Below are 15,054 nucleotides of genomic sequence, written 5' to 3' on the forward strand. Positions count from 1 at the left end.
AAGCTAAAGACTCACAAAGAAAGGGATGAAAAGAAAGAGAACTTAGGAGCTCTCGAAAGAAATCAAAGATGACACAAACAGATGGAGAGATATACCATGTTCTTGGATTGGAAGAATCAACATTGTGAAAATGACTATATTACCTGAAGCAATCTACAGATTCAGTGTAATCCCTATCAAATTACCAGTGGCATTTTTTACAGAACTAGAACAAAAAATCTTAAAATTTGTATGGAGACAGAAAAGACCCTGAATAGCCAAAGCAGTCTTGAGGGAAAAAAACGGAGCTGGAGGAGTCAGACTCCCTGACTTCAGACTATACTACAAAGCTACAGTAATCAAGACAATATGGTACTGGGAAAAAACAGAAATACAGATCAATGGAACAGGATAGAAAGCCCAGAGATAAACCCACGCACCTATGGTCAACTAATCTATGACAAAGGAGGCAAGGATATACAATGGAGAAAAGACAGTCTCTTCAATAAATGGGGTTGGGAAAACTGGACAGCTACATGTAAAAGAATGAAATTAGAACACTCCCTAACACCATACACAAAAATAAACTCAAAATGGATTAGAGACCTAAATGTAAGACTGGACACTATAAAACTCTTAGAGGAAAACATAGGAAGAACACTCTTTGACATAAATCACAGCAAGATCTTTTTTGATCCACCTCCTAGAGAAATGGAAATAAAAACAAAAATAAACAAATGAGACCTAATGAAACTTAAAAGCTTTTGCAAAGAGAAGGAAACTAGAAACAAGACGAAAAGACAGCCCTCAGAGTGGGAGAAAATATTTGCAAACGAATCAACTGACAAAGGATTAATCTCCAAAATATATAAACATCTAATGAAGCTCAATATTAAAAAAACAAACAACCGAATCCAAAAATGGGCAGAAGACCTAAATAGACATTTCTCCAAAGAAGACTTACAGATGGCCAAGAAGCACATGAAAAGCTGCTCAACATCACTAATTATTAGAGAAATGCAAATCAAAACTACAATGAAGTATCACCTCACACCAGTTAGAATGGGCATCATCAGAAAATCTACAACAAGTGCTGGTGAGGGTGTGGAGAAAAGGGAACCCTCTTGCACTGTTGGTGGGAATGTAAATTGATACAGCCACTATGGAGAACAGTATGGAGGTTCCTTAAGAAACTAAAAATAGAATTACCATATGACCCAGCAATCCCACTACTGGGCATATACCCAGAGAAAGCCGTAATTCAAAAAGAGTCATGTACCCCACTGTTCATTGCAGCACTGTTTACAATAGCCAGGTCATGGAATCAACCTAAATGCCCATCGACAGACGAATGGATAAAGAAGATATGGTACATATATACAGTGGAATATTACTTAGCCATAAAAAGTGAAATTGGGTCATTTGTAGAGACGTGGATGGATCTAGAGACTGTCATACAGAGTGAAGTAAGTCAGAAAGAGAAAAACAAATATCGTATATTAACGCATATATGTGGAACCTAGAAAAATGGTACAGATGAACCGGTTTGCAGGGCAGAAATAGAGACACAGATGTAGAGAGCAAACGTATGGACACCAAGGGGGGAAAGTGGTGGGGCCGGGTGGTGGTGGTGGGATGAATTGGGAAATTGGGATTGACATATATACACTAATATGTATAAAATAGATAAACTAGTAATAACCTGCTGTATAAAAAAAATAAAATAAAATTAAAAAAAAAAATATCCAAGAGGGGGTTGGACTTTTGGCAGGGATGTGGTGGTGCTGGGAAGGAAGGAAAATGAAGATGTATTAATGTAATTTCTTGTGGAAGAGGAGGTAAGAAAACCAATGAACCGGAGATGCTGATAGAAAAATATGAGTTTAAACATGTATGTATGTGTATGCATGTATATTTACATATACATGTTTGTGTATATACATATAAATACTTAAATGTATGCATATAGTTAGTTAGCTAGAGTTAGAGTTGCCCTTATAAAATGTACAACTTTCAAACTAATTGGAAGGGGGAAGAGTCTGCGGTGGGGGGCGGGGCAAAGAAAATCATAATGAAAAGGCAGAAAAAAAAAGAACAAAGTATTTAAATTTAAACACACACACACACACAAAACACACACACACACACACAAACCATAAAACAAAGATGGTAGGAAGAAATCTAAACATATGAGTAAAGAGTACTTTGAATGGATTAAGGTCCTCTCAAAAAATACTGATTTTCAGATTGGGTAAAAAAGAAAAGGAATACAGCTACATGCTGTTTACCAGGAGTTAAAGGTACAGCTAAAAAGAGAGAGACAGACAGACACTTGGGAAGGTGGAAAATACAAGCACAGAAAAAGATAAGCCAGGAAAAGTTTAATGTAAAAATATAGATGGAGAACATTATCATACAAAATAGCATTTAGGGTAAAATCTTGAATTGGCACAGAGACTTTTCATATGCTAAATGGTTAAATCCCTAAGAAGATCTGAGTTACAAACATTAAGGCATCTATAAAACAGATTTGAGATATATAAAGGAAAAACTAATGATATACAAAGATCAACTGACAAATCCATATTCATGCTGGGGAGCTCGATACTAGTCTTTTTTATAGAAATCAGCAACTCAGCAAGACAAATACAATGAAGGACACAGAGAAGTTGAGTTTTAACTAATAAGATAAAACGGTAAAATTGTCCTTGTATTTAAGGACCGCCAAATGGGCATTGTTATATACTGTTGATGGAAGTGTAAGTTGGTAAGGTCTTTTTGAAAGGCAGTACTTAGCAACTTCTAGTAACTTTTCCTAAGTAAATACTGCATTTGTACCCAAAGATGTTGTCAAAAAAAGGTGTTCATTACTTTGTGGTTTGATAGCAAACGTTTGAAAACTAAACTAAATGCCCATAATAGGGGAATGATTGAATAAATTGCCATACACCTATGCTATGGAATAGTGGTTAGCCATTAAATAAGAATGAAATAGATCTGTATGGGTTATTATGGGAAGAGTGTCGATAGGTAATTAAGTGAAAAATATAAGATGCAGGACAATATAAACAATTTGGTGCCTTACCTTAAAAGTTTCAAAAGGAGATTAACACATACATAGATAAACATGAGCATTTGTCTGCATGGTTATACAAAGAGCTGTTGGCAATGATTGTCCTTAGGAAGAAGGATGGGGATTTGGGATGAGGGGGGAGGAGGGAGGCTTTTACTTGTTGTTTTTGTATCTTGCTGTACTCTTCAAATATTCTGTCTATATGGATGGAGTACTTTTATTTTAAGCTGTAGATGTACCTAAAGTAGTCTATTTTATGGTATTTACTTCTATGTTATTTTTGTTGTCAAATTAATTTTGCTAGTAGTCCATCCTTTGTGTCCTTTTCAAGCAACAAGAGACATTTATCCCTTTCAGACAACATTTTATTTTATTTTTTAAATGTATTTATTTTATTATTTATTTATTTTTGGTTGCGTTGGGTCTTTGTTGCTGCACGCAGGCCTTCTCTCGTTTCAGTGAGCGGGGGCCACTCTTCGTTGCGTTGCACGTGCTTCTCACTGCAGTGGCCTCTCGTTGCGTACCACCAGCTCTAGGTGTGCGGGCTTCAGTAGTTGTGGCACCTGGGCTCAGTAGTTGTGGCTCCTGGGCTCTAGAGCGCAGGCTCAGTAGTTATGGTGCATGGGCTTTGTTGCTCCGTGGCATGTGGTATCTTCCCGGAGCAGAGATCGAACTGGTGTCCCCTGCATTGGCAGGCGGATTCTTAACCACTGCACCACCAGGGAAGTCCCTCAGACAACATTTTAAATATCAAAGATTAAATAGGTCGTGAAGGTTGATAAATATATGAACATGGAATGTATTACAAATAGGAGATCTGATCATAAAATAAGGATGCTGTTTTTCACAAACCACACAACCACACTTACACATCAGCCTCATTACTTTATAATCTTTATTATCTCTAAAAACCATAATCCACTGAGCAGTGTCCTCCCAGGTTCCCAAGGCACCTTGTTCCAAGGCTGCCACCAGCAGTGGCACAGAAACGGGAGGACGCATGGCAGTCTAGAGTGTGTGTGTGTATGTGTGAACACGTTGCCCAGGGTGCGTTCTGTAGATGACTTAGTTTGTGTGCTGTTTCTTCTTATCTGAATTTTCTTGGTTCTATAGTAATACTGAATTAATAGTGAATTAAGTGTCGACTGTCATGCTTACATTTTTTTTTAACATCTTTATTGGAGTATAATTGCTTTACAATGTTGTGTTAGTTTCTGCTGTATAACAAAGTGAATCAGCTATATGTATACATACATCCCCATATCCCCTCCCTCTTGCGTCTCTCTCCCACCCTGTCTATCCCACCCGTCTAGGTGGTCACAAAGCACTGAGCTGATCTCCCTGTGCTATGCAGCTGCTTCCCACTAGCTATCTGTTTTACATTTGGTAGTCTATATATGTCAGTGCTACTCTCTCACTTCATCCCAGTTACCCTTCCCCCCTCCCCGTGTCCTCAAGTCCATGCTACGTCTCATGCTTAAATTTTTAAAGGCTATTTTCATGCTTAACAGAATCCTCCTGAGCAGTTTCTGTGGTTGTGGACAGTGATGGCTGCCGTGCACTGGTGTGCCAGGCACCAGGCTGAGCACTAGATAAATAACCACCCAGAGGGAAGCAGTGCCTCTCAGTTACCTAGGAAACTTCAGTCTGGTCTTGGTTGCTTTTCTGATGGTTACAGAGTTGACTTTTAGTGAATCTTAATGTTGGAATATTTGAACTGTCATGAAGGATTTCTAAACTAGCAAGCTGCTAAGAAATATTTAGAAAGGTATCTGGTAGAATGTAGCTCCACTGTGATTCTTAGCTTTTTGGTTGAAAAAGGAGTATGACATCTCCAAAGCTATTCTCAAGTAAATGCTTACCTCATACTTGAGAAAAGTATTCACCTATAAACCTGTCTTCTTAAGAATTTTCCTCTTCTTGCAGGGTAACACCATCCTCTGAAAATCCTAATGGTGCTACTTCTAGTGTCAGCCAAGGAAAACCTTCTCTAAGACGAATTAAAGGGAGACTACACAGAAGCAAAAGCCTTGATAGCATCGATTTCTGTGAACTCACTGTAAGTGGATTGTTTAACGCTTTTCTTCCTTTTCAAAGAATATGAAAAATTTGATTTTTAAAAGCTTTCATAAAAATGCAACAGGCTTATTTTGTGGTAAGCATTTTTTGGTAAAAACTGGTTTATCCAACAGGTTACCGACCAGCATAACTTTCTTAACCGATATCCATAGATACATTTATGATAAGCGGTTCATAATGATGATTCTGGTTCAAAGACCAAAATAAAGAAATGTTTCCTGAGCTCTACAATAAAAATTGAATTAAGTTCAGTGGATAATGTAAACTTCCCGGAAAATCACAAATCCACATGTCAATGTAAGTACAGACCTAAGTATTTGATGAACCCCAAACACCCAACCTCCTGGTAGTTCCAGAAAATAGAGGTGCTCTCATATTATTAGGACAGATCCCAGTTCAGTTAATGATGGGGTTTTCTTCTAAGTGATTAACATTAGTGATCTTTTTTGCCCCAGGCCTAGTGACAGGTTTTCACATGGGTATGTGGTAGATTCATGCACGTTTTTAGAGGAACACTGGCTCTTTCAGGCCCCACTGTCCTTTCCTATTAATTTTGTTGTCCTGGAAGAGCTACTGTAATGCCATAAAGGAAACACTAGAATTTTCCTAGCTGTAAGAAGGTTTTATTCACATTTATGTGTTGTAGCATTCATTGGCAGATTAATGGATGTAAGGGATACTTAGACTAGATGTGTTCATTTCTCCCTTGATCGCTGAAGAATTCAGAATTATAAAAGTACCATTGACCATTATTGTTCCAAAAGGTGGTAACAAAGTGTGAAAGTAAAGCCTATCTTTTCTGAGGATATGACTGCTGCATCTTTTGCCTATAATTGATGAAAACAAAAGTTCAGTAATTGTGAATACTCTATATTTTTAGTTTTCAAAAATTTTAGTAATTATTTTTATTAAAATAATTTTACCCAATTATTTTACTTAGAACTATGCTTGACCACATAAGACAAGAAGGTGAAATGTGACCTATCAGAAGACACTTAAGCAATAACTGATAAAAGGGGTTAAAAGACAGTAAATTCTTGCTAAGTAGTCTTAAAGTGACAGAAAAAAATATGTCTGGCTCAAAATAAAGCAAATTGCTTTTCAAAAGTGAAACACTGAATTAATTGAGAAACAAATTTGAATTATTTGTTAGAACATAAAAATGGGAGTTGAAATTTTATCACGTTATTTTATATGATGTTAAATATTATCATTACTGAAGCATAATCAGATAATTAATTTGGCGTGTCATAAAATATGTTTACTTGCTTAAACAGAATTATTGTGGTGGGGGAAGATGTTAAAATTTTTCTAGAATATGACAGAAGAAGAGCTTAACTTCACATAAGGTTGCCTTCAGTTTCTCAGAAATAGAAATAGATTATTTCAGCTGTGAGGAAAAGTTGGTGAATAGAGTTATCTTTTTATTGTGATGAACATGTCTAAAAATTATTGATAGTAAATTTCCTGTCTCATTCCATGAAAGAGTTGATTTGGCTGAAGTTAGTGCACAGTCCAAGCAAGGAAAAAGATAACACTAGCCAGGTGCAGAATTAATTTCTTTCTTTTTGATGACCTTCCCTGTTTGACTTTATCTCAAAAGTGAAATGTTTTAGCATCTCTGGAGGGAAGACATTTTGACATTGAGGTTCAAAGAGAGGTAAAGCTGAGGTAGGGAAAGTGGATTCCTGGGAAGAGCTGTGGGTTCTGGTGTGGGGTGTGCTCGGCTGCATGAGCTGTGCTGTGTGTGACTTTGGTGTTCTGCTTTCTGCAGAGTGCTTTGAAAGGCCATGTACTGATAGTTCATCTACTTGTCAGTAATGGGAATGTATTAACGAAATGTAATTACTGCAATCAATTTGGGTTTTTTGCAATTTGAGTTCATTTTCTGTCTCAGGTTTTTGCAGTCATGGTTGGTGGGGCAGCAATTTAGTGTTTTGTTCTTGGAACATTTTTAGATTGTCAGAAATTTTTTACAATGAGCATGTTCCGTTTTTAGCAAAGCAATAAACTGATTTTCTGAACAATAAAATAATAGAAAGAAGACTCTCCCAGCTTGGCTATTCCCACTTTCTACCATAAGCTATGGTCAGGTAATACTACAATATTCAGAATATATAGGGACATGGAGCATCTTTGGCATGGGGCTGAAAAAGGACTTTTTCCCTCCACTTTTTTAAAAAAAAATTTATTTATTTGTTTTTATTTTTGGCTGTGTTGGGTCTTCGTTGCTGCGTGCAGGCTTTCTCTAGTTGTGGCGAGCTGAGGCTACTCTTCGTTATGGTGCGCGGGCTTCTCATTGTGGTGGCTTTTCTGGTTGCGGAACACAGGCTCTAGGCACGCGGGCTTCAGTAGTTGTGGAACATGGTCTCAGTAGTTGTGGCTCACGGGCTCTACAGTGCAGGCTCAGTAGTTGCGGCGCATGGGCTTAGTTGTTCTGCGGCATGTGGGATCTTCCTGGACCAGGGCTCGAACCCGTGTCCCCTGCATTGGCAGGTGGGTTCTTAACCACTGAGCCACCAGGGAATCCCTTTCCCTCCACTTTTAAAATTTTATCTTCTTTTTTTTAAAAAAGGGAGTACTCTGCTTTTTAAAAACGTGGTTTAGAAAAGGGTTTCATGGGAGGTAAAAAGTGTTCAGATTTGGTTCTCTAATGCAGTTGGCTGTGCCATATAATCGTGGAGAACCAAATTTTAAAATCTTTGCCACAAAGTTTAAAGGGAAGAAGATCCTTGGGAAAGGGTCTGTAATGACTTCCAATTGTATAGGAATACATAACCCTTATTCTCTTCAGGAAATAGCTTAGCCATTGTATGTATCTCTTCATAAATGTTCTTCTAGTTCAAAAAGACTGAAAAATTTGTCATATTATGCACTGTTTTTTAAATTGTAAAAATTCTTATTAAATGTATGGCTTCCTTTAACCGCCAAAGTAAACAGAAAACCTTAAAATAGAAAGACTGAAACTTAGTTCATGGTCTCCTGTCATGTGCATATATATCAAATTTGCATGACCAACAGAGTAGCATTTATATTTTTACATTTTGCTTTAAAGTTTGCCTGAGAAAAAATGCAATTTTTATTGCTTTTGGAAGAACTTAGCAAGTGGAGCCGGAGGTCCACTTGCCATGGTTTCAAGGTCCCAATTTCTGGCTGATAAGCCTCAGCTTCCAGCTGAGACTGTTGGCTTTGGTCCTGGCATCAGATTGATGCCATTTCACCCCTGGGGAGAAGTGATTGTTTCAGCTTTCTCTGTGGGGATTAAATGGGATGGGCTTTCTAGTTCATTCTGTAAACCCTGCAGCATAATTGATTGACAACCTAGTTTACTGAGGGGGCCTGGAATCCATCCACTCTCTCTAGGTCCTTGAGACAGTGTCCCAGGGATACTTGGTACAGTTTTCTTAGGTGAGGTCTGGAATGGACAAGTCTGTTATGATGATGTGTTTTGCCTAGAAAACCTGAGCCTTTCTTCAACACTTTAATGAGTAAAATGCTATATAAACCATGTGACAAGTTCTGTTTTTTTCCTTCGGGTGAAGGAAGGATGTATTGATAATCAGTATGAAGAAGAAAAGCAACCGTTTTTCTTTAGATTTAGCTAATGATGTTTCCGTTCTTAGCTCTTCCATGTCACTGCGGTGTCATTGCCATCAGGTTTAGAGTCATCAGGTTGCATTTTCACTTCTGTCCCTTCCTCTCTCTCAGATTCTAAATGTGTTGTCAAAGAATTTTAAGTGGTAATTTAAAAATTCAACAGATTGCTTGAAATTTTACAGCTTCTCTTGATTATACCTCCTACCTAAAATAGGAAGATGGAGCCAGTTGAGTGGGATTCCTTCAGTTTGGGAACGCTGTCCTTAACGTGAACTTAAGTAATTTATTTCTTGCTTTGTGGGTATAAACCTAGATTGCCAGTTTTCTCTTTCTGCCAACAGAGAAATACTCCAAAAAAGTTCTATATACAATAAATAGAAACAATGAACTAATTAATAATTTATGTCTCTGTTCCTTTAGCCTTGAGTAAAAAGGATTCAGTCATCACTGAGAACCATTAGGCAAAATGATACATTTTTCAAAACCCTTCGAGGAGTTTTTGTCATGGGAGGGAAAATATGTGAAGATATTATTTGGAGTGTTACCTTTTGGGGCTAATATGTCACATTTCACTGCTGCCTGAATAATAGTTCTGTGGTTTTTTAATGATCAGCAATTTTTCACATTTGAAAAGAAACTTTTTTCTCCTGGTAAAGAGGCATCTGTGTACGCTACTGGAGGATCTTTGCAACCCTGTCGGGATATTAGTGACGGAAATTTTCTCCTTTCTCTACCCAAGACCTCCTACTATGAGATGTGTGGGATGCTGAGACCCCAGAGGCCTGTTTTAAAACTAAATATCCCTTTGACTTTGACCATATGTTAAGTTTGCTTTTTTGGTGCCTGACTGATGAGTAAGGAGCTGGCACTGAAGGTGCGGAGTCAGTAGAGGGAGAAGACGTGAAGGACACTGAACACCAGCTTACCCTGCTTCCTGGTTTGGTGGGAAGGACCAGCCACTCCCTGCTCCTCGCTCTGCTCTGATCACCACCACCCGCCTCACCGGAGGAGAGCTTAGAAGAAACAGCAGTGAGCATCGTGGGCGCCCTCTGCTCTTCTCACCCTGAGCTCTAGTGACTTGGCATCTTTCCATTCACTTTAGGTATCTCCATGTCATTGTGGGTGCTGACCCCAGGCCACCTACACATCTCCTCACTGCACCTTTGCCTCTTAGTATGTGTTCTGTTCTCCATTGATGATGTGTTTCAGCTCCTCAAAGGCAGGGAGCATGTCTTTTGTATTCCGCAGTGCTAAGCATGTCAGGTCTATGCTCATTAAGTATTTGCTGGTTTATTGTTGGTTGACTTATTGCTCCAATAACTGTGGTAGCTGAGTAGAAGAAAGCTGAGAGACCATTAAATGTTAAAGTGGTGGGGCTGAGAAGCAAGAGGACATGTAAAATCATGTCACTCACTTGACATACAGGAAAAGGAAGCAACTTCATGTATTGACTTCTCTTATGGTGAACATGCCTGAGCATGAAGAAGTAAGGGGGACATTTTTTTGAATAGCCAGAGTAGATGTGATGGTACTGATGGAGGTAGTGGAGGTAACTGGTGGAGTTGGAGGTGGTGGTGGGATGATGGAGGTAGAGATCATCGTGGAGGGGATTTAGGTAGTGTCGGTGGTGGTGGTGGAGGAGGTAGAGGTAGTGGTATTGGTGGTGTTGGAGGTGTAGGTGAAGGTGGTGGTGGTGATGGTGATGATGACGGTGGAGTAGTATTGGTGAGAGTGGGGGTGGTGGTGGAGGCGGTGGTGGTGGTGATGGTGGTGTTAATGGAGGTGGTGGTGGTAGAGGTGGAGGTGATGGTGGTAGAGGTGGTGATGGAGATGGTGGTAGAGGTGGTGGTGGAGGCAGTGGTGGTGGTGATGGCAGAGGTTATGCTGGTGGTGGTGGTGCTGGTGGTGGTGGTGGTGCTGGTGATGCAGGAGGTGATGGAGGGTGTGGTGGAAGTGGTGGAGGTGTGATGGTGGTTGTGGTAATGGAGGTGGAGGTGTGGTGGTGGTGGTGGTGGAGGCGATGGTGGAGGTGGTGATGGAGATGGTGGTGGAGGCAGTGGTGATGGAAGTGATGGTGGTGGAAGTGGTGGAGGTGGTGATGGTGGAAGTGATGGAGTTGGTGGTGGTGATGGTGATGGAGGTGGTGACAGAGGTGGTGGTGGAGATGGTAGTTGGGGTGGTGATGGTGGTGTTGATGGAGATGGTGGTGGTGATGGTGGTGGTGATAGAGGTGGTGATGATAATGGTGATGGAGGTGATGCTGGTTTAGGTGATGATGGTGGAGGTGGTGGTGGTGATGCAGGTAGTGATGGTGGAGGTGGAGGAGATGATTGTGGCAGCTTCTGTTCTCAAAGTGGCCAGGTCCTTCACATTTTGAGGCAGTGAGAATGTTCCTGATTGCATATTACAAAACACTGACTCAGAGTGACCTGAACATTAAGGACGTTTATCAGGTCACATTCCTAGAGCTCTAGAAGTCTAATAGGGTGATCTTCATGCCTGATTGAATCCCATGGGTCCAGTTCCATTTTCCTGGGAATCTTAGGTCTACTTTCCTCTCTGCATAGACCTCATCAGTAGACTTGTCACGTGATGAGTGTGGCAGTTCTGGGCCTCACATCCACATGGATAAAGTCAGGAAGGAAGGGGAGTCTCTCTCTTACAAGCATGGAAACCCTTCCCTGAAGCCCCCTTTGCCACTTCCCATTTCTCTCATTGGGCCTTTTCCTGGATGAGGATCTGGCCTGGTGGATGATGTGTATTGATTTGCTTAGCTGGGTTCTTTGACCAAAAAAGTGCCCCAAACCCCCCAAATCCATAAATAACAGCTATATGGATGTAAGAGTTGGCTGATTGAATTATAGTCATTTAAAATCAACTGCCAGGGAGGAGGAGAGGCAAGATGGCAGAAGAGTAAGACGTGGAGATCACCTTCCTTCCCACAGATACATTAGAAATACATCTACACGTGGAACTGCTCCTACAGAACACCCACTGAATGCTGGCAGAAGACGTCAGACCTCCCAAAAGGCAAGAAACTCCCCATGTGCTTGGGTAGGGCAAAAGAAAAAAGAAAGAACAGAGACAAAAGAATAGGGACGGGACCTGCACCAGTGGGAGGGAGCTGTGAAGGAGGAAAGCTTTCCACACACTAGGAAGCCCCTTCGCGGGCAGAGGCTGAGGGTGGCAGAGGGGGGAAGCTTCGGAACCACGGAGGAGAGCGCAGCCACAGGGGTGCGGAAGCCAAAGCGGAGAGATTCCCACACAGAGGATCAGTGCTGACCAGCACTCACCAGCCGGAGAGGCTTGTCTGCTCACCCGCCGGGGCGGGTGGGGGCTGGGAGCTGAGGCTCGGGCTTTGGTCGGTCGATCGCAGGGAGAGGACTGGGGTTGGCGGCGTGAACACAGCCTGAAGGGGCTAGTGCGCCACAGCTAACCGGGAGGGAGTCCGGGAAAAGGTCTGCAGCTGCCGAAGAGGCAAGAGACTTTTTCTTGCCTCTTTGTTTCGTGGTGAGCAAGGAGAGGGGATTCAGAGCACCGCCTAAACGAGCTCCAGAGAGGGGCGCGAGCCACGGCTATCAGCACAGACCCCAGAGACGGGAATGAGACGCTAAGGCTGCTGCTGCCGCCACCAAGAAGCCTGTGTGCGAGTGCAGGTCACTATCCACACCGCCCCTCCCGGGAGCCTGTGCAGCCCGCCACTGCCAGGCTCCCGTGATCCAGGGACAACTTCCCCGGGAGAACGCATGGCGTGCCTCAGGCTGCTGCAACATCACACCGGCCTCTGCTGCTGCAGGCTTGCCCCGCATCCGTACCCTTCCCTCCTCCACCGCCTGAGTGAGCCAGAGCCCCCGAAGCAGCTGCTCCTTTAACCCCGTCCTGTGTGACCGAAGAACAGACACCCTCAGGTGACCTACACGCAGAGGTGGGGCCACATCCAAAGCTGAACCCCGGAAGCTGTACGAACAAAGAAGAAAAAGGGAAATTTCTCCCAGCAGCCTCAGAAGCAGCGGATTAAAGCTCCACAAACTTGATGTACCTGCATCTGTTGAATAACTGAATAGACAACAAATCATCCCAAATTCAGGAGGTGGACTTTGAGAGCAGGATATATTAATTTTTCCCCTTTTCCTTTTTTTGTGAGTGTATATGTGTATGCTTCTGGGTGAGATTTTGTCTGTATAGCTTTGCTTTCACCATTTGTCCTAGGGTTTGGTTCGTCCTTTTTTTTTTTTTTTTTACTTAAAAAAATTTTTTTTCTTAATAAATTTTTTCTTAATAATTTTTTCCTTATTTTTTATTTTAAAAAATTAAAAAAAATTTTTTCTTAATAATTTTTTTCTTATTTTTTATTATAAAAAATTAATAAATTTATTTTTAAAAATTAAAAAAAATTTTCTTAATAATTTTTTATTTTTTATTATAATAGCTTTATTTTATTTTATTTTATTTTATCCTCTTTCTTTCTTTCTATTTTTTCTCCCTTTTATTCTGAGCTGTGTGGATGAAAGGCTCTAGGTGCTCCAGCCAGGCATCAGGGCTGTGCCTCTGAGGTGGGAGAGCCAACTTCAGGACACTGGTCCACAAGAGACCTCCCAGCTCCACGTAATACCAAATGGCAAAAATCTCTCAGAGATCTCCATCTCAGCATCAAGACCCAGCTTCACTCAACAACCAGCAAGCTACAGTGCTGGACACCCTATGCCAAACAACTAGCAAGACAGGAACACAGCCCCATCCATTAGCAGAGAGGCTGCCTAAAATCATAATAAGGTCACAGACACCCCAAAACACACCACCAGACATGGACGTGCCCACCAGAAAGACAAGATGCAGCCTCATCCAACAGAACACAGGCACTAGTCCCCTCCACCAGGAAGCCTACACAACCCACTGAACCAACCTTAGCCACTGGGGACAGATACCAAAAACAACGGGAATTACGAACCTGCAGCCTGTGAAAAGGAGACCCCAAACACAGTAAGATAAGCAAAATGAGAAGACAGAAAAACACACAGCAGACGAAGGAGCAGGGTCAAAACACACCAGACCTAACAAATGAAGAGGAAATAGTCAGTCTACCTGAAAAAGAATTCAGAATAATGATAGTAAAGATGATCCAAAATCTTGGAAATAGAATAGACAAAATGCAAGAAACATTTAACAAGGACGTAGAAGAACTAAAGAGGAACCAAGCAATGATGAAAAACACAATAAATGAAATTAAAAATACTCTAGAAGGGATCAATAGCAGAATAACTGAGGCAGAAGAACGGATAAGTGACCTGGAAGTTAAAATAGTGGAAATAACTACTGCAGAGCAGAATAAAGAAAAAAGAATGAAAAGAACTGAGGACAGTCTCAGAGACCTCTGGGACAACATTAAACGCACCAACATTCAAATTATAGGGGTCCCAGAAGAAGAAGAGAAAAAGAAAGGGACTGAGAAAATATTTGAAGAGATTATAGTTGAAAACTTCCCTAATATGGGAAAGGAAATAGTTAATCAAGTCCTGGAAGCACAGAGAGTCCCATACAAGATAAATCCAAGGAGAAACACACCAAGACACATATTAATCAAACTATCAAAAATTAAATATAAAGAAAACATATTAAAAGCAGCAAGGGAAAAACAACAAATAACACACAAGGAAATCCCCATAAGGTTAACAGCTGATCTTTCAGCAGATAGTCTGCAACCCAGAGGGAGTGGCAAGACATATTTAAGGTGATGAAAGAGAAAAACCTACAACCAAGATTACCCTACCCAGCAAGGATCTCATTCAGATTTGATGGAGAAATTAAAACCTTTACAGACGAGCAAAAGCTGAGAGAGTTCAGCACCACCAAACCAGCTTTACAACAAATGCTAAAGGAACTTCTCTAGGCAAGAAACACAAGAGAAGGAAAACACCTACAATAACAAACCCAAAACATTTAAGAAAATGGGAATAGGAACATACATATCGATAATTACCTTAAATGTAAATGGATTAAATGCTCCCACCAAAAGACACAGACTGGCTGAATGGATACAAAAACAAGACCCATATATATGCTGTCTACAAGAGACCCATTTCAGACCTAGGGACACATACAGACTGAAGGTGAAGGGATGGAAAACGATTTTCCATGCAAATGGAAATCAAAAGAAAGCTGGAGTAGCAATTCTCATATCAGACAAAATAGACTTTAAAATAAAGACTATTACAAGAGACAAAGAAGGACACTATATAATGATCAAAGGATCGATCCAAGAAGAAGGTATAACAATTGTAAATATTTATGCACCCAACGTAGGAGCACCTCAATACATAAGGCAAATA

At 40.8% G+C, this 15,054-nt stretch overlaps 1 protein-coding gene across 1 annotated transcript in view; it reads left to right on the forward strand.

Moving 5' to 3' along the window:
* Positions 1–15,054, forward strand: part of LOC132360058 (uncharacterized) — a 125,007-nt gene that overhangs the window by 14,604 nt on the left and 95,349 nt on the right. The window contains exon 2 of the mRNA XM_059915177.1: positions 4,979–5,111. Coding sequence (XP_059771160.1) covers positions 4,979–5,111 — 133 coding nt within the window. The remainder of the gene's footprint in view (positions 1–4,978; positions 5,112–15,054) is intronic.

This window comes from Balaenoptera ricei, chromosome 2, assembly GCF_028023285.1.
Source record: "Balaenoptera ricei isolate mBalRic1 chromosome 2, mBalRic1.hap2, whole genome shotgun sequence".
NCBI classification, from domain to species: domain Eukaryota; kingdom Metazoa; phylum Chordata; class Mammalia; order Artiodactyla; family Balaenopteridae; genus Balaenoptera; species Balaenoptera ricei.